We start from the raw sequence: 18,178 nt of genomic DNA on the forward strand, positions 1-18,178 counted from the left end.
TACAAAGAACTCTCCAAACAACTTAAAAAAATCCAACTAGAAAATAGGCAGAGGACAGGAACAGACATTTCATGGAAGAGAATATACACATGGCAAAGAAGCACATGAAAAGATGCTCAACATCATTAGCATTAGGGAAATGCAAATTAAGACCATAATGAGATATCAGAGAATAACTAAAATTATAGTGACAACATCAAATGCTGGCAAGTACGTAGAAAAGTTATATCACGTCACTGGTGGGAAAATAAAATGGTTTAGCCACTCTGAGAAACAGCTTGACAGTCTCTTTTAATCCTAAAAGTAGATTCACCCTACAACGCAGTACTTGTACTCTTGAGCATTTATCCAAAAGAAACAAAAACTTAATTAAGTTCCCACAGAAACTTACACATAAATGTTCATAGCAGTTTTATTTATCATAGCCAATAACTGGCAACTACCCAAATGTCTTTCAATGGATGAATGTTGAAACAAATTGTGATAAAATCTTATGATAGAATACTACGGAGCAACGAAAAGGAACAAATTATTAATATATGCAAAAATTAAAATGAACTTCAAGGGAATGATGCTGAAGAAAAAATTTTTAAAAGCCAATCTCCGAAGATTAAGTAATTCATGATTATGTTTACATATTATTCTTAAAATAACAAAACTGTGGAGATAGAGAACAGATTAGAAGTTGCCAAGGGTTAGAGATGGGGGTAGAAGGTACAGTGGGGAAACTTCGTGAGGTTTTTGTGGTCCCAGTACAAATAATACAGCACTCTTGGTTTTAATCCCTAAAGATTTTTAAAAACAATTCCTAATAAGAGTTGTCCAGATATTTAGCAATGGCAGCAGATTACAGGTATAGCTCCCCAACATGACAACTTCAAAAGAGATTGTACTAATTCAATGCATATGTTAATTTTAAAAAGGCCAGTCACAGTACTTAAATGGTATATATCTTAACGATATTATTCTAAGTATCTAGCTGTACCAGATGGACTAGCAGGATTTTCTGTACATTCAATCTTATTTAAGACAGTAAATCTTATAATAAGAGAGTTAAAAAAAGAAAAAGAAAAACAAACAAACCTCAACTACAGTTGGATATTCTCATAGGAAGATGAGGTGAAAATATGTAGCAGTGGTTCAAAAGCTTAAGCAGTGGCACCTAAATTTGGCTGCATATTAGAATCATCTGAAGCACTTTTTAAAAACCCTCACACTGACTGTTGGTCATCCTAGACCAATAAAATAACTTTAAATCTCCTCAGACGATGCCAGTGTCTAGCCAGAACTGAGAACCAGCAGACTAAGCAGAAGGGGATGTTTCTACAAAGATTTCTTAACAATAAGTCCTTTCACCCAATCAGATTTACCTTCCCACAAAGGGGTAAAGAAGGCTAGATGCTGACCATACTTGCTTAGCTTTAATTAGCACTTGTGACTCGCCCAAATCCTAGATCATGTTTCCCCTAAATTTCATGTTATTCCCTAAGTTTTTCAAATCCAGGGCTAAGGGGTTTGCCAGGATGAGGTTTTAAGTGTTCACACAGGGGAAGTCCCTGGCAAACCAGGACAGCGGTCACTACATTGAATTGTAAAGCATCCTAAATAACCCTGCCACTGCTCCCAGATACTAGTCTGTGCCAACCAGTGGAGAAAAGGCATTCTCCATTACTACCACGGCAAATGCTGCTGTACTTGCCTTGGCTACTCCCTATCTTTTCCAGGCATCACTCCCCTTCACCTGCTGGTGGACACTTTGGCCAGCTGACAATGCAGATATTTTCAAACTTTAAGGTGAATAAAAATCATATGGAGGGCCTGTTATAACAGAGATCACTGAGCCCCACTAGAGTTGCTGATTCCATAGGGCTGGGATAGGGCCCTAAAACTTGAATATCTGACACATTATCAGGGGACGCTGGTAAAGCTGGTCAAGTTGTTACCGAATGCAGGTTCATGTGTCTGAAGCACAGTGAGGCCAAACAAACCTAAAGGTTGGAGTCTGGAGAAGAGAAAGGTTTATTGCAGGATCGAGCAAGGAGAGGGGTGGTCCGTGTTCCAAAACCCCTGAAATCTCCAAAGGATTTCAGCAAAGCATTTTTAAAGGCCAGGTGAGGGAGGGACATCCCAGGGCATGTGATCAGCTCGTGCACAATCCTCTGATTGGCTGATGTTGAGGCCACAAGGCAGGTAACATTATCCATCCTTAGGTGCCAGGAGGTCTGAGGGCTACGTGCTCATGATCATCAAGGAGTTCATTTCTTCCATTGGGTGGTGGTTTTTAGCATCTGAAAACTCAAGAAATATGCCTGAGATACTATTATCTGAGTACTTCAGAGAGAAACTACAATAGAGGATATGGTGGATGGGTCTGTCCTAGGAAGGCCCCATAGGGTACTGCTTGGTTACAAGGTGACCATACTTTGAGAACCACTGCTCCAGTGGCTTGGAATGTTAAGAAAGTAATGGAAGAATCCCTTCCCAGATCTAGATTCTAGTATCACCAGCTATTTTGGTGGGAGGAAGGGTAAGTTTTGTCCTTGCTTGGACTTCTTGTTCATTTATATCAAAGCCTATTTGAGGCAGTGCGTTCGGCAGTCCTGCAGATCTGTCTTTTGCTTCAACAGTGTTTGGAATGAACAGACCCAGGGACGCTCCTTGCTCCAGCCCCCGACCACCTTCCAACCTTTCTTCCTTTCGCAACCTTTGGAATCAGACACTCAGCTATCCTCAGCCTCCAGGACAGGCCAACACCAGTTTTTGAGCTTAGCTCCTTATCACTGATCAACCACGAGTTCACAGGTTCGTCAGAATTATTCCACCGAGGTGGAGGCCGCCGTCCACCGCCTGTTCAACATGCATCTGTGGACACTTACCTCTCTCTGAGCATCTATTTCGACAGCAACAATGGGACTCTGGACAGTATGGGCCACATTTTTCGCCAACTGGCTGAGGAGAAGTGTGAGGGCGCCCAGCGCCTCTTGAAAATGCAAAACCAGTGCTGCGGCCGCGCCCTCTTCCAGGATGCGCAGAAGCCTTCTCAGGATGAGTGGGGTAAAACCCAGGATGCTGTGGAAGCCGCCATTCTTAGGGAGAAGAATCTGAACCAGGCACTAACGGATCTGCGCGCCCTGGGTCCTGCCCGTGCAGACTCCCAGTTCTGTGATTTCCTGGAGAGCCGCTTCCTGGAGGAGCAGGTAAAACTCATCCAGAAGATGGGAGACCACCTGACCAACCTCCGCAGGCTGGCTGGTCCGCAGGCTGTGCTGGGCGAGTATCTCTTTGAAAGGCTCACCCTCGAGCCAAACAGGAGTCTCTGAAGTCCAGCCGCGTCTGAGGAGACCCTCTGGCGTCAGAGCTTCTGCCTGAAGCCCCGCTCTGCAGCCACTAGGCAGCTTTGTAACCGCCCTGGAGCCCTCTCCCAAGCCTTGGACCAAATGGAAACAATAATGCTTTTTGCAGAAGGAAAAAAAAAAGCCTATTTGAAATACAAACAGAATAAAGTGAAAAAAAGAAATATATACATATATTCACGTTCTTTTAACATATGAATTGCCCCACTTTATCTGTGTGAAATAAGTTTGTTCCCATTATTGGGCTGGTTCTCAAGCTTTGCTGCTCGTTTGAATTACCTAAAGAGCTTTGAAGAAAAACATTGGTGTCTGGGTCCCAGCCCCAGAGATTTTGATTCAGTAGGTCTAGGGAGGAGCCTGGGCACGGGAAGGTCTCAGAGTTCCCCAGGTGATTCTAATGTGCAGCAACTTTGTGAACCACCTCTTGGCTTCAATGCAGCTAGTCATCAGATATTAAATCTAAGACACATGGACTACTAGTGCGTGAGCTCTGTCGCTAGGTGTATTCCATTTTCTTTCTCCTGGAAGATTCGTGCCAGGGAAAATGATTGATAGTTGTGTTACTTCTCTGAAATGGATGGAAATTTCCAATTAGCGTGAACAGGGGAGGGTGAATGGGTGAATGCAATAAGGTGTATCATTTACGTATTGCCCTATGTGTATGGCTAGAAGCTTTTGCAACTGAGGTCTGCCCTACTTTTCATGCTAATGGTAATGCTTGTCCTCCTAATGCAGCCGTAAACTTTATAAGCCCATAGGTAGACAGCATCACAAAATATTTACCCCTCCCCACTGGCCCACTCTCAAGCTTCACTCCCCTTCCCCAATACACAAATGTACATCAGTGCGCTTGAGACCAATATCAACATACTGACCTTCAATTCTTCTACTCTGCAGCTTCCCTCTTATCAGGAGATGTCAGCATTTAGTGCAAGGACAAATGCTTGCCTCTTGAGGAGTAATGTAGACAAAGCCTCCAAGAGACAAATAGCCCTTAGGGAGGGGGAAAAAGTCTTTCAAAAAGGTTGATGCCCAGAGGAGGCATTTTCAGTCATCTCAGCTTAGAGGTCAAATATCCAAAATTAAAAAGGTTAAAAAAAAGAAGAAGAAAGCAAGGAAGAAAAGAAGGAAACAATTTTCTTATCTCATAGTAATAAGGCAGTTTTCCTTAAAAAAAAAGACTTAAATTCTCTTTCCTAATCAAAATGTGCTTTTCCATCTTTAGACTATTCCTCTTATATCCTGTATTATTCATGATGTTTAATTCTTGAAATAGCACATGGCTGAAAACAGAAGCTAACCTCTTGTTCACTATGAATTAAATCTTCTTTTCCTAGGACCCGTCTACAATGTACAATTTGGGGTTGGCCAACATAATTATTTTCTCTGAAATACGTTACAGCATTTTGCCTTTTCAATATATAGTTATACAATACATTGATAACACAACATATTTAATATAGTCAATATAGTAAATACAGCTATAACACACATGATATGATGCCACTTTGGTGATTTTCTTCATCCATGTAATTCTGAAATTTGACAGTATAGTTTTCATATTCTAATGAGCTGAGTATTACCTTTGCAAGGATAGAAAAATAAAATAAATTCATAATATTCTTGTGTGGTTTGCCCCTGGGGTGGATTACCATAATGGGGGGATATTTGAGCCTTTCCCCAAGTCATTAAAAATCCTCCAGCGAGCAGCCCCTTGTCCTCTGCAGGGAGTGGGGGGAAAGGATCTTTAATCATAATAATCCTGGGGGGAGAAATCTCGGAAATAAGACATCTGCTTCTGTGCCTTGTTGTTTTGCAGAATAGCAATCATTGCCTTAGCAGCTTCTATTGCCATATGTATACAATAAGTAAATGAACAGAAAATTGAATGAACGCATAAAAGAAGGATAAACCCACCCAGCTTAACAAACCCACTCTCTCACCTGCTGTGCCCCGAAACATGAAAGAAAGAATCATGGGATCATAAGGATTAATAAAATAACAGTCTCTGTTAACAATATTGACAGGAGGTATAAGGATAATTTGTCTGATGTGGGACCAACAGCTTAACTAACTGCTTAATTCTTTTTTTTTTAAGGGCAATTCATTCATTTATTGTTTAAAGATTGTAAGACATCTGAATTTTTGTAGCACAATTTAAATGTTTTACTTTTTTGATAAAGCAGAGTATAATAGCAAAAACAATTAGTTTCCAGTAATATCTATATCTCTATTCAGAATTAAGTCTTCCACAGACATGTAACCTGGAAACAAAAGCCTGTTACAATAAGCAAAGCTTCAACGGAGTGGCTACTTTTCGGGCCAGGGAAAGGTTCATCCCTATAGGAGGATGATGTGCTATGTAAAATGGCTGCAAGGTCACAGCCTTGAGGGCGTTGGAAGTCTACTATCCTATTCCACATTACGTAGTTCAGGGAACTTCAAATGTCTGTTCATCTGCAACCAAGCTGGCAACCTTTAACTGCTATTTCAAGCAGGTAAGAAATAAATGAAAAGAAATCCCTACATTGATGTTCCTTGATTTACACTGTTAAATGGTTCATTAACATGTAATTCTGGCTAAGAATTACATTTGAGACTCCTTGCCCAGATTTTGGTTAACAGTACAAATCTTTCAGAAATTCATGTTTTTATTAATCAATAATTTGTCAGCTAGGATACGTTCAGGCATCAGCTGCAACATCAAAATAGGTGCACTGCCTCAGCGCTTTGGAAAGACATAATCTAAAACACTAATAGCAGACAAAATATCTGTTACTAGACAGCATATGTGCAGTACAGCAAGACAAAAACATATTCATATGTGCCACGGACCAGCCTCAGAAAGAGGATTTCACCGCCCAGGGTCAGAAGGGACGGGGTAAGGAACTGAAGTAGCACCGACGAATGGGGTCAGAAGGACCAAGACAACTGACGGTTGCAAGGCAAGTTTTATTATGCTACAGTTGCAGATTATATAGACTAGAAAAGGGAAGGTTGCCAGACGGTGGTTTACATTATCTAATGACTGTCTCGGCTCAAGGTTAACTTCCCTGGCAGAAAACCCATAAACCCAGAATCATCCAAAATAACCTGCACGTGCAGGGTGGAGACAGATTGGCTTGTCTCATTTTACATACTTTCTGATTTCTGGGCCCTGGTGATTTATCTCCCGTGGAATGGAACAAGGAGGGGAACAAGTAGGGACAGTCCCTTCGAGCAGCGGCGGCATGCCTGGCATGTCTGTAGCCTGCTCTCAAGGCTGATTGCTTCCCACAGGTCCCCCTTCTTTATTTTTTAATTTTTGCTGCAAAATAATTCCATGAAGCTTAGTGCCGAGAGTAGTATACTGAAGCATGAGGATACGAAACAGACATGAGAAGATTATTATCAATAATAGGCAAATTATGGCCAGGGTAATAACTCCTGACAACCCTCTAGTAATCCACGACTAAGGGTTTAACCACTTTAAATGATCCAGTAAAGTTTGAATTACATCTTCTGGTGAAATATCATCAAGATGTGCATGTTGTATATCCTGAATTTCAGCATTTAATTTCTTAAGATCAAGACTAATATTATTATCTGACCAAACACTCAGCAGATGCATTTTTACTTTTTCCCATTCCCAAATACAGTCATTGTACTTGTAAGGAATAACACAAATCCACGTATACTTTGCATGACAAGCTAAACGCATCCTCAATTTTAATTTTAATCTGATCTCCAATCCTCAAAATTGCGTTTTTAAATTCATCTAACTTGTTATTAATCTGTAAATCTATGTGACTTTGTAAAGATTAAGCAAGACTGGTATTTTGAGATAATTGATTAGCAAAGTGAGCATGATTAATACTCTGTGAAAGAGCAAGACGGGCAGTAGCCGCGGTAGCAGACAGAGCAGCCAAGGCAAGTAAACTTACTATTAGCCACCCAATAAAGCGTCTCCTTCTCTGCAAGGCTTTAGAGAGTTCCACCCATGCCTGTACTCCAGTATCTTCATACCAAGGTTCTCTCAGATGTACAGGCACCATAACATATATGGGTTGCCTTAGTATAAGCACAGATTGTGTTCCTGCAGAAGGGAACATACAACTGCTAAAAATACAATGAACACAGCTAATATTATATCCTCCTTTGGAAGAATTACCAATGTTAATAGAACCAATCAAAAGTGTATATGGAGGAGCAACACAAGTTATAACAGGTGTATTGGAATAAGTTAGAGCTAGTTTCCATATATCCCAGTTCTTTTGAAATGTGATAAACCTATCTATGATGGGAATAGAAGAGAGAAGAATTGACCCCTTGGTATGATCTGTAGTACACCATATTTGGTTATTATTCCAAGATGCATTGCAACATTCAAAATTGGATCCAGCAAAGTTAATGGTCATAAAAGGAGGAAATTGAGGTTTTGATTTTCTGTTAAGAATAGTAACCTTATGTCCAACTATAAGTATCCCTTGTCCTCCAAGTAAATGCTTCATACAGAAATAATTTCCTGAATCTTCACCTGGAACCTTGGCCATAGTAATAGCGGAATCCCAAAGTGGCGAGGCATATGAGATTCGACCTCTAATATTAATAGCTTGCCCATTTTTATACCAAATGATGGTATCCTTAAGATCCTCTCGTCGGCTGGTAGCCGGGCCTGTAAGAGTAATGTTGGTTCCTGTAAAATGAAGGTTCACAAAAGCAAAACAGTGTAATAAATGAGTGATAACATGTTTAGTAGCTTCTCGGGTCTGTGCTGTAGCACAGAGGAAACCAGAATAAGTATCAATAGTGACATGAACAAATTGTAATTTCCCAAAAGACGGGATATGAGTAACATCCATTTGCCATAAATAACTAGGTAATAATCCACGAGGATTAACACCATAATGTGGAACAGGAAGGTGAGGTAAGCACTGTGGGCATTGCTTAACAATTTGTCGGGTGGCTTCACGAGTAAGGGAAAATTCTTTGCGTAACGTAGCCGCCGACTGATGGTGTAAAGCATGCGACTGCTGTGCTGCTTGTGAAGCAGTTTGATCATAACTTACCATAATATGAGGGTGTCCAGGACATGGACCATGAGTATCAACAGTATGAAGATAATGAATGCAATACCTTAGCCATTCTTGACAGCATGACGAACGGAAAGGAGGAGGACGGTAATTTGGGATATGTCCTGCTTTAGGGAAAAGAGATTGAGGAGGAAGAGTAACTTTAACTTTATTTTTGGGAGGAAAACGCACAGGATAAAGATCACGTTTAGATCGAGTTAAAACATCTGCAGTCACATTAAGTTTAGACAATGGACCAGGCAAGTTAGAATGAGCACGGATATGCAGAGCTGCAACACGGCCATCGTGGGAACGAATAAGCTGTTGAAGCAAACGAAAAGAGGATGATAATTCAGGGTCATTAGTATGTCCTCTGGTCGCAGTCTCCAGAAGAAATAATAAGCTGATAAGATATTTACTATCAGAAAACAAATTAAAAGATACAGAAGGCAAATGTTTAAAAGCCATCATGACAGCATACAGTTCAACATGTTGAGCTGAAGTCAAGGAAGTTTGTTTAATGAGTTTTGTTCCGTCGTCAGTGATTACAGTAGCCCCTCCTGAAGAAGAACCGTCTGTAAAAACCAAAGGTACATGAGGAATAGGCTGTTGCCTAATTATAGAAGGAAAGATATAACAGTTAACTTTGTCGAATTGGATCAATTTATCAGCAGGGTAATGGCATTCCAAGGCACCTGAAAATCCTGCAAGAGCAAGACCCCATTCATTACTATGTTGAAAAAGCCAATTTTGTTGATTAACTGAATAAGGGATAATAATTTGAGAAGGTTCTATACCCAGAAGTTGTAAGCATCTAGTTCTACCTTGCATTATTAGCTTACTACTAAGTTCAAAATAAGGGTTAATAACCTTAGAGGATGTAGTTTTCATATGAATCCATTCAATAATGCCAACAGTTTGCCATAAGATGGCAGTAGGCACATGAGGTGTTGGACAAGCAATTAAAGAAATTGGCAGGTGAGTATGCATTCGAGTTAACTGTGCAGAGCTGATAGCTCTATTAACTACTTGTAAAGCTTGAAGTGCTTCTGGAGTCATAGAGCGTGAAGTAGAAGGAGCTGAGTCACCTTTAAGAATATCAAACAAAGGCTCTAATTGAGCAGTAGTAAGTTTTAAGGAAGGCCTTGGCCAATTAATGTCTCCAAGTAATTTTTGAAAATCCTTTAATGTTTTTAAATTATCAACTCGAATTTGCAGTTTCTGAGGCCTAATGGTAGTGTTATCAATATATTTTCCCAAATAGAAAAATGGAGATTGTCTTTGAATTTTTTCTGAGGCAATGACCAAGCCAAATGATTGTAAGGATTGTTGTAAAAATTGAAAAGCAGTCTCTAATAAAGAAATATTATCAGTGGCTAAAAGTATATCATCCATATAATGTATGAGATATAACGTTGGAAACCTTTTTCTCACAGGAGTTAAGGCCTGAGCCACATAGTTTTGGCATAATGTAGGACTATTTGCCATGCCCTGAGGCAATACTTCCCATTGAAAGCTCCTCGTGGGCTCCTTAAAATTTAAGGAAGGCAAGCTAAAAGCAAAATGTTTTCTATCTTCAGGAAACAAAGGAATAGTGAAAAAAACAATCTTTTAAATCTATAACTAAAAGATGATAATCGTGTGGTATGGCTGTTGGAGAGGGTAGGCCTGCTTGAAGAGCTCCCATTATTAGCATAGTTTTATTAACAGCTCTTAGATCCGGTAATAACCTATATTTTCCAGATTTTTTCTTGGTAATAAAAATAGGAGTATTCCAAGGACTACTGGAAATTTCTAAATGCCCTAATTGTTCCAGTACTAATTGTTCTGCAGCTTCTAATTTCTCCTTTGTGAGGGGCCATTGGCCCACCCATACAGGGTCATCACTCAGCCAAGTAATTGGATCAGCAGTGAGTGGAGGAGAATCCAAGGCCCCTAAGAAAAACACAAAACTTGCCTATCATTTTTTATTTTCACATCAATAGGATAGACAGTTCCTTGTTGATTTGTTCCCAGCCCTTTTGTGGGAAGAAATCCTTGATCCAACATCATATTAGAGACTTGAGAATTTGGACTATAAAGTAATACTCCCATTTCTTTTAATATATCTCGGCCCTAGAGGTTTAAAGGCAGCCTAGGCAAAACATAAGGCTGGAAGTATCCTGAATGGCCCTCACTATCTTGCCATAATAATAACTGACTACTTTGCATAGGAGAAGAACTCTGTCCTATTCCTTGAAGTTCTGTAATAGTAGGACTAACGGGCCACTGTTTATGCCAGTGAATCTGTGTCATAACAGAGACATCAGCTCCAGTGTCTAACAAACCTGAAAAAACCTTTCCATTAATGGTTCATTTCCTTTCTGGACGTTCTTTCCCTGTCTTCTGAATCCAGTAGGCAGCATTAGATGATCCAAAAGCCTTTGTGTCTCTCTTTTGATGTTGTAAAATTTGTCCATGAGGTACAAAGGGCAAAAGTAGCAATTGTGCAATTTTATCCCCAGGAGAAATCATTATTATATTTTTAATAGTTTGTGCCATGATTTTTATTTCTCCTTCGTAGTCACAATCTATAACTCCTGGCATAATAGTTAAACCCTTCATGGTGACACTACTTCTTCCCAATAATAGTCCCATCAAACCCTTGGGTAAAGGTCCACAGATGCCCTTAGAGAAGGCCTGAGGACCCATTTCAGGAGTTAATACATATCGGGCGGAGGTACTGTGGTCCAGTCCTGCGCTTCCTGCTGTTTCTCTGGAGAGCAAAGATATTGTATGTTTTTGTTTTTGGTTAATGTCTGATTGATAGTTTGAGGAGGATACACAGACATTGCCCCTATTATCTGTTGGGGCCGGGGAAGGCCCCGGGAGGAGTTTCCCGACAGTGGTGTTCCATCCTTGTGGGCCACTGAGCGACAACCTCGTGCCCAACGTTTTCCCCTATTGCATTTAGGGCATAAACCAGGGATTTTCTGACCATCTGGAGGGTTTTGAGTCGGGAAGGAAGGACCAGGGTTACAGTGAAAAGATCTACATTCTCCAGCAAAATGACCTGCCTTTCCGCATTTAAAACTAGTCTTTGTTCTCTTTGGATTGTTTTTAAACCCCACTTTAGTTGATGCTGCAGCCATAGCAGCACCCTGTATATAAGCAGGCCCAATGTCTGCACAAAGGCGAATATAATCCTTCAATGTTCCCCGTTTTCTCCAAGGTCGAATCGCAGCCTGACATGCATTATTAGCATTTTCAAAAGCAAGTTGCTTAACTACACTTGTACCAGTGAGTCCATCCACAATGAGTCTCCCCACCGGCTGTAACAATCTATCTACAAAATCAGCATATGGTTCATCAGGTCCCTGTCTAATTTTTGAAAGATCCTCAGTTTTGTGTGTAGAAGATAATTTCCTCCAGGCTTGTAATGCCAAATGATTTATTTGAGGATAAGCAACAAAGGGATAAGTTAATCGATCTTGTAAAGAAATATATGGTCCTTCCCCAATCAGCATATGATAATCAACTGGAATATCATGGGTAGCATTCTTTTCTGCTTGTTCAGCAGCCCGTTCATAAAAATCAAACTTCCATATTAAATAATCTCCACCATTTAAACAAGCTCGTGCAATAGACTGCCAATCAGCAGGGGGAAGAGCTTCTCCTGTAATAGTGTCAACCATAGCAGTAGTAAAAGGAGCAGTGGGCCCATATTGAGCACAAGCAGATTTTAAATCTTTCAAAACTTTAAAAGGAAGAGCCTGATGCTCCCTAATAGCCTGTTGAGGATTATTAGGATCAGGTCTTTCCGTGACAGGACAACAGAAAATAGGATCTTCTCCTCGTTTTATTGCTGCTTGTACAGCACGTTGCAAGGGACTGAGCAGTTTTACAGATGGAGAATTTTGAGGAAGACAGTCCTTACTAATTTGCAGCTTTTTCACTGACTTATCTATTATAGCCATTAGAAAATCATCTTCAGGATACTTCTCTCTTTTATGTTTAAAAGCCTCATCTGTTAAGTCAAAATGTTCCTCTTCATCTGAAATATTTAAATTTATTAGCTCTTTTGGTTTAGGAAGTGGCGACACAGTAGCTGATAATACAGTCGTTTCTTCTGTCAGAGGCTTATGTTTTTCTGACTTTACATTCAAATCAACACTATCATGAGAAGAACCTAAACATATTTTTATCAGATTCCACAAACTAAATGTAACAACGGCAGTATGAGTAGGCCCTCGAGACTCATAATAATTTTTAAAATCTTCTCCAACTTTCTGCCAGATTTCTATGTCACAGAGCCGCCATCAGGAAACCAGGGAGATACATCATGGATATGCTGAAAAAATTCAGTCAACTGTGAGGTAGAAACTTTATTACCCCGAGCTTTAAGCATCAAAAGTAAAACCGGAGCAAATAATTCACGCTCCTTTGAGCCCTTTGAGCCCATCTTATTTTACTTCTGACTGTTGCCTTATGCCTCTATTAGTTTCACTTATACTCGTGTCCACACATATTTTGCATAAGGGTTCTCTTACCTGCACTTTCTTTTTCTTTTCATTGGCTTCACGCTTCAGGTCCCTGTTCGGGCGCCACTTGCCACGGACCAGTCTCAGAAAGTGGATTTCACCGCCCAGGGTCAGAAGGGACGGGGTAAGGAACTGAAGTAGCACCGACGAATGGGGTCAGAAGGACCAAGACAACTGATGGTTGCAAGGCAAGTTTTATTATGCTACAGTTGCAGATTATATAGACTAGAAAAGGGAAGGTTGCCAGACGGTGGTTTACATTATCTAATGACTGTCTCGGCTCAAGGTTAACTTCCCTGGCAGAAAACCCATAAACCCAGAATCATCCAAAATAACCTGCACGTGCAGGGTGGAGACAGATTGGCTTGTCTCATTTTACATTCTTTATGATTTCTGGGCCCTGGTGATTTATCTCCCGTGGAATGGAACAAGGAGAGGAACAAGTAGGGACAGTCCCTTCGATCAGCGGCGGCATGCCTGGCATGTCCGTAGCCTGCTCTCAAGGCTGACTGCTTCCCACACATATGTTGGCTTGTTTAAGCCTCAAGCCCTCGATCCTTTGTTGAAATACAATAATTTCATTCCTATGGTTTTCAATACCAAAAACTCAACCTCCAGGAGGGCTAAAGTCTAAATTGTACTCCAAACCAAGTAGCAGTGCAGTTCGCTACTACTGAGGCTGAATCCATAAAGACTTCAAGACCACGACCAGAAGACAAGTTATTATATATAATACCCTAGAAGGCCTGAAACATAATTATCATATACATAGCTGGTCCTTCAGAGCTTTTTACCTATAACATGTTTTTTGATGAAAGTTATTTAATGTACTGGAGATAACTGTGACTTACTGATCAAATATTTGAATACTTATACTTACCTGGGATTTCATTTCTGCTGAAAGAAAAAGGAAGAACAGGACTCACCTAAAAAACAAACTTTAGAAATGAAAGTAAAAACCTTATCACACACTATCACTTTTGGAAGCAGCATAGAGGGGCAGTCAACGGTAAAACACTGGTGAAATAGGTCAAAACTCTAGGCCAAAAATCCATTATTATTATCGTCAGTGACAGTACCACAACTGTGCCCTTCATAATTAATAAGCACTCCTAAGAATCTTCATTTGGCACCACATGATGTGTTGAAGAGAAACACTCTGGGAGGTTTTGAATCACACTTGGTATTTTGTTAGCCAAGTTACAGGAGAATTTTTAAAGTGGGGGGAAGGGAAGAAGGAAACGGACCAGAAAAAGAATTGAAGCCATCATCTACAGACCAACAAAGCACTGAGAGTTCCAAACGTTATGTCAGACACTAAAGTGACTGATAGAGGCTCAAGTGGTTTATAAAACCTATAAAAAGACTACACCAGCAAAGTCCCCATTTATCGGTAGAGATCAGAAACTAAAACAAGGAATATTTTAGCTTAAAACCTTATCTCAAGAGAATCATATACACTTCACATGAATAAAAATACCTGAAACCAAACATTTTTAAAAGCTCCAATACCCAAAATAGAAAGAAAAAAATTAATTCAGAAGACTCAATCAATCCGTGATAATCACAAAACGGCTGGGCAATCTCTATCTCCCTTCCACATTAACCATCCATCCCCTGGAAGACCAAGGGAGATCAGACCTTCCAGACTTACCTTCCAGACCTTCCAGACACCTGGCTGCTGCAAAATTCGATGGAGACTCCTTGTGGAACAGCAGTTTCGCATCTCTTGGGTCTCTCCCTATCGTGATCATGCAGGAAGCAAGTCTGGCTGTGCTATTTCTTATCATTGTCTGTCACCCATCTGCACCATGCTATTGAAAAAGTAGTTCCCTTTCCCCCAGAAGGTTGAGGCTCAGCTACAGGGGTAATTCTCCTGGGCACACAGTCATTATTTAGGCCGACTCAGTGACTTCAACAGGCTTAATCATGTGATCAGGTTTGTTGCCAGCTGCATAATGCTCCCACATCTGTAGGTAGAGCCGCTCTAGTTCCATTGTGTATTGTTTGGTGTTGAACAGAGGGCTAGATGTTCTCTGCTTCCAGACTTTGCCACGAATTTTCTTCAGGTATTCGAGATCAGTTCCCAGTTTCACAGCTATCTCTTCATATTCTTGCCGATTTTTAGCAATCAGCTCAAGACAGCCTAAACAAGTGAGCTGGGAACCTGCAACTCGGGAAGCAAGAGTCTCTCCTGGCATAGTCACCATGGGGGTCCCTGCCCAAAGGACATCCATCCCTGTGGTGTGGCCATTACAGAGTGGAGTGTCCAAGCAGACATCAGCCAGCTGGCCTCTCCGAACATGTTCCTCTTTAGGAGCAACAGGTGAAAAAATGATACGGTTTGGGGGAAGGCCCATATTTTGTGCGTACTGTTGAATATTAGCTTCTCCTGCTGCTGGAAAACGCAACAGCCACAGTACACTATTGGGAACACGCTTCAGAATATTTGCCCACATCTGCAAAGTAGATGGGTCAATTTTGTATAACTGATTAAAGTTACAGTACACAATGGCATCTTCCGGTAACCTGTACTGAGAACGTGTGGTTACAATAATGGTACGGGGAACCTCCTCTCCAGTGGCAGCCTTATTGTTGATCAGGGTAGTTGCCAGGCCATTGCTAATACTGAATCCATTCATTGTAATCTGAATTTGTCCTCTGTTAATCATTTCAATAACTGCTTCTGCAACAGTATTCATAGGAATGACAGGCATATTAAGAGCTGTATTACTGCTGTCTGCGTTGTCTTCTCCATCAGGACATTTCATCTTGACTATTTGCACATCTGATAGACTATCAAGAAATCCTTGGAGGTCGATGCCATTCAGCACAATCCGATTGTCATAAATGTGCCCATTGGACTTAAAATCGATGACGGCTTTTTTCTTCAGGTGCGGGAACATATTAGTATGATCACCAATAAAGAACGTATGGGGCATATAAGCCAGTTTCTCAGAATACTGCTCAGCAACTTCAGCAGGTGACGTTTCCTGATCAGTGATGATATAATCCATGAAAAGCACGCCACTAGTCCCAGGGTACCCCAGCCACATTGCCTGAATAGGAGCTGGCCTGAGAGCAAAGAGTTCATTTCGAGCACCCCTGGTATAACCATTCATATTTACAAGGATGTGTATACCATCTTGATGGATGCGATCAGCTGCTTTCCCATTGCATGGAATCTGAGAAAGATCAGTGAAATGATTGGCTTCTGCCATCACCTTCGCTCGGAAGTTTGTGCCATCATGTGGGCTCAGGGCATAACAGAATATCTCAAATTTATCAGAATTGTGCATGCCTGGAATAGACTGCATAAGGTGAGAAGTAGGATGGTTCCCAAAGTCAGAACTCACGTATCCTACACGCAGTCGACCATCACTGAGCTTCAAGTCTGTTATATGTTCATACGGTGGTTTATGAAGGGCACTTATATTAGCCAAGCAGAGGTTCCCATGCCTCTCAGCAATAGCCTTCCTGAAGCCATGAGGAAGAGGATAGAGCATACTATGATGAGGCTGCACAGAAGGCAACCTATTCTTCTCCAACTGGTCAGCCACAATGCTGACCAACTTCTTCATTCGCTCATCATAGTCTGTCCAATCACAGACAACCTGCAGGCAATGAGCCAAATTACAATAAGCGTCAGGAAAATCAGGTTGAAGCTTCAGAACAGTGCGATAAGAAGCAATTGCTTCTGGAATATTCCCTGAATCCTGGTGAATGGAAGCCAGATTGCTGTGGGCATCCGCAAATGCAGGGTTGATCTGCACGGCACGAGTATAACACTCCAAGGCTCCCTGAACATCCTGCATCTCCCATAGAGTGTTTCCCATATTACAGTACGCATCAGCAAAGGTAGGACTGATTCGAATAGCCTCCTTATAATGCATCAGAGCTTCGTGCAGTTTTCCCTGCTGCTTCAATACACTTGCTAAATTTGAATGGGCATCAGCAAAGTCTGGGCAGAGCTCTAATGCTTTACGATACAAGTGAACTGCGTCTTCACTGTTTCCCTGTTCTCCTTTGATATTGGCTAGGTTATTCAGAGAGTCTGCATGGCTGGGACACAGCCGGAGAGCTGTACGATAACAATCTTCTGCTTCAGCAACACTGCCCTTCTCTTTGAGAGCGTTGGCTAAGTTGCAGTAAGCATCAGGGAAATGTGGTTGCAATTCAATAGCTCGCCTGTAGGTGTCTATTGCCAGATCCATCAGGCCTTGCTCATAGTATACACAAGCCAGGTTGCCATGTACCACTGCATGATTTGGACTCAAGCTTAGGGCACGAAGGTAAGCTGCCACAGCTCTGTCAAAAATCCGTGCCTCATTGAAGACATTTCCTAAATTGATATAAGCATCCAGAAAATTGGGGTCAAGGGTGACAGCCTTTTCAAAGTGATGAATTGCAAGCCAAATCTCCCCTTGTGCATTGAAAACACAGCCAAGATTACTCCAAGCTACTGCAAAGTTCGGTTGCATCTCAATTGCTTTCAAATAACATGCCTTGGCTTCTTCTAAGCCACCCAGGGCTTTGAGCAGGTTCCCCAGGTCACTGCGAACACAGTACAAAGAAGGATTGTACTGAAGAGCAGAGACGTAAGCTTGTACTGCCCCTTCCATGTCGCCTGCTGCTACCAAAGCGGCTGCCAGGTTAATATAACCATCGATGAAATCTGGTTTGAGACGCAATGCATGCCGGTAATGCTCAGTTGCTTCCTGCAACTGCCCTCTTTCCTTGTACACATTCCCCAAATTCGAATAGGCTTCTGCCAGAAGAGGGTTCTGTTTAATTGCCAGAGTACTAAAGTGGGCAGATCTGTCCAGCCTTCGACACTGGAAGTGTATAGATGAAAGTAATAAAAGTACACCAGTATTGCCTGGCTCTTGTCTCCAGAGCTGCATGCAGTGTCTCTCAGCTGTCTCAAAATCTCCTGCCTGATATTCTCGATGTGCCAGCTCAGCTAACCCTTGGAAGGAAAGCATACGTTTCGTTGGTTTTGTGCTGTCGGCCACGTTGCCCACGGAAGACGCCATCTGGAGCTTCTGGAGAGAGTGAAAAAAGGGAGTAATTGAGTCCCGCTGCCGCCACTACTGGCAAGAATGTTTCTAGTGGTAGCAAACACGAGCGCAGCAGCCGTACCACTGCTTTGGCATGCTTAAGCGGCGGCAACAGTTACCGGCACCGAACCTTAGGAACTATGGTTGGCCATCTACCTCTCATGCTCTTGAAATCTTAATTCTTAACCCTGCCC

At 41.5% G+C, this 18,178-nt stretch overlaps 1 protein-coding gene and 1 pseudogene across 2 annotated transcripts in view; one reads left to right on the forward strand and one right to left on the reverse strand.

Annotated features, from left to right (window-relative positions):
- The window catches only part of LOC308610723 (ferritin light chain-like), a 41,920-nt pseudogene extending 38,434 nt beyond the window's left edge, over nt 1-3,486 (forward strand). Inside the window, exon 2 of the transcript in view lies at nt 2,803-3,486. The product of the transcript in view is annotated as a ferritin light chain-like (transcript). The remainder of the gene's footprint in view (nt 1-2,802) is intronic.
- A 10,609-nt stretch (nt 3,487-14,095) lies between these two features.
- Nucleotides 14,096-17,960, reverse strand: LOC308610724 (UDP-N-acetylglucosamine--peptide N-acetylglucosaminyltransferase 110 kDa subunit-like; the record flags this gene model as incomplete). The annotated part of the gene is made up of 1 exon (XM_081259754.1): nt 14,096-17,960. One exon carries the CDS (start codon nt 17,958-17,960, stop codon nt 14,820-14,822), a length of 3,141 nt encoding a protein of 1,046 aa, XP_081115880.1. The 3' UTR covers nt 14,096-14,819.
- Nucleotides 17,961-18,178: the final 218 nt, after the last annotated feature.

Source organism: Mesoplodon bidens (genome assembly GCF_964165515.1).
Source record: "Mesoplodon bidens genome assembly, contig: HAP1_SCAFFOLD_637, whole genome shotgun sequence".
In the NCBI taxonomy this organism is placed as follows: Eukaryota; Metazoa; Chordata; class Mammalia; order Artiodactyla; family Ziphiidae; genus Mesoplodon; species Mesoplodon bidens.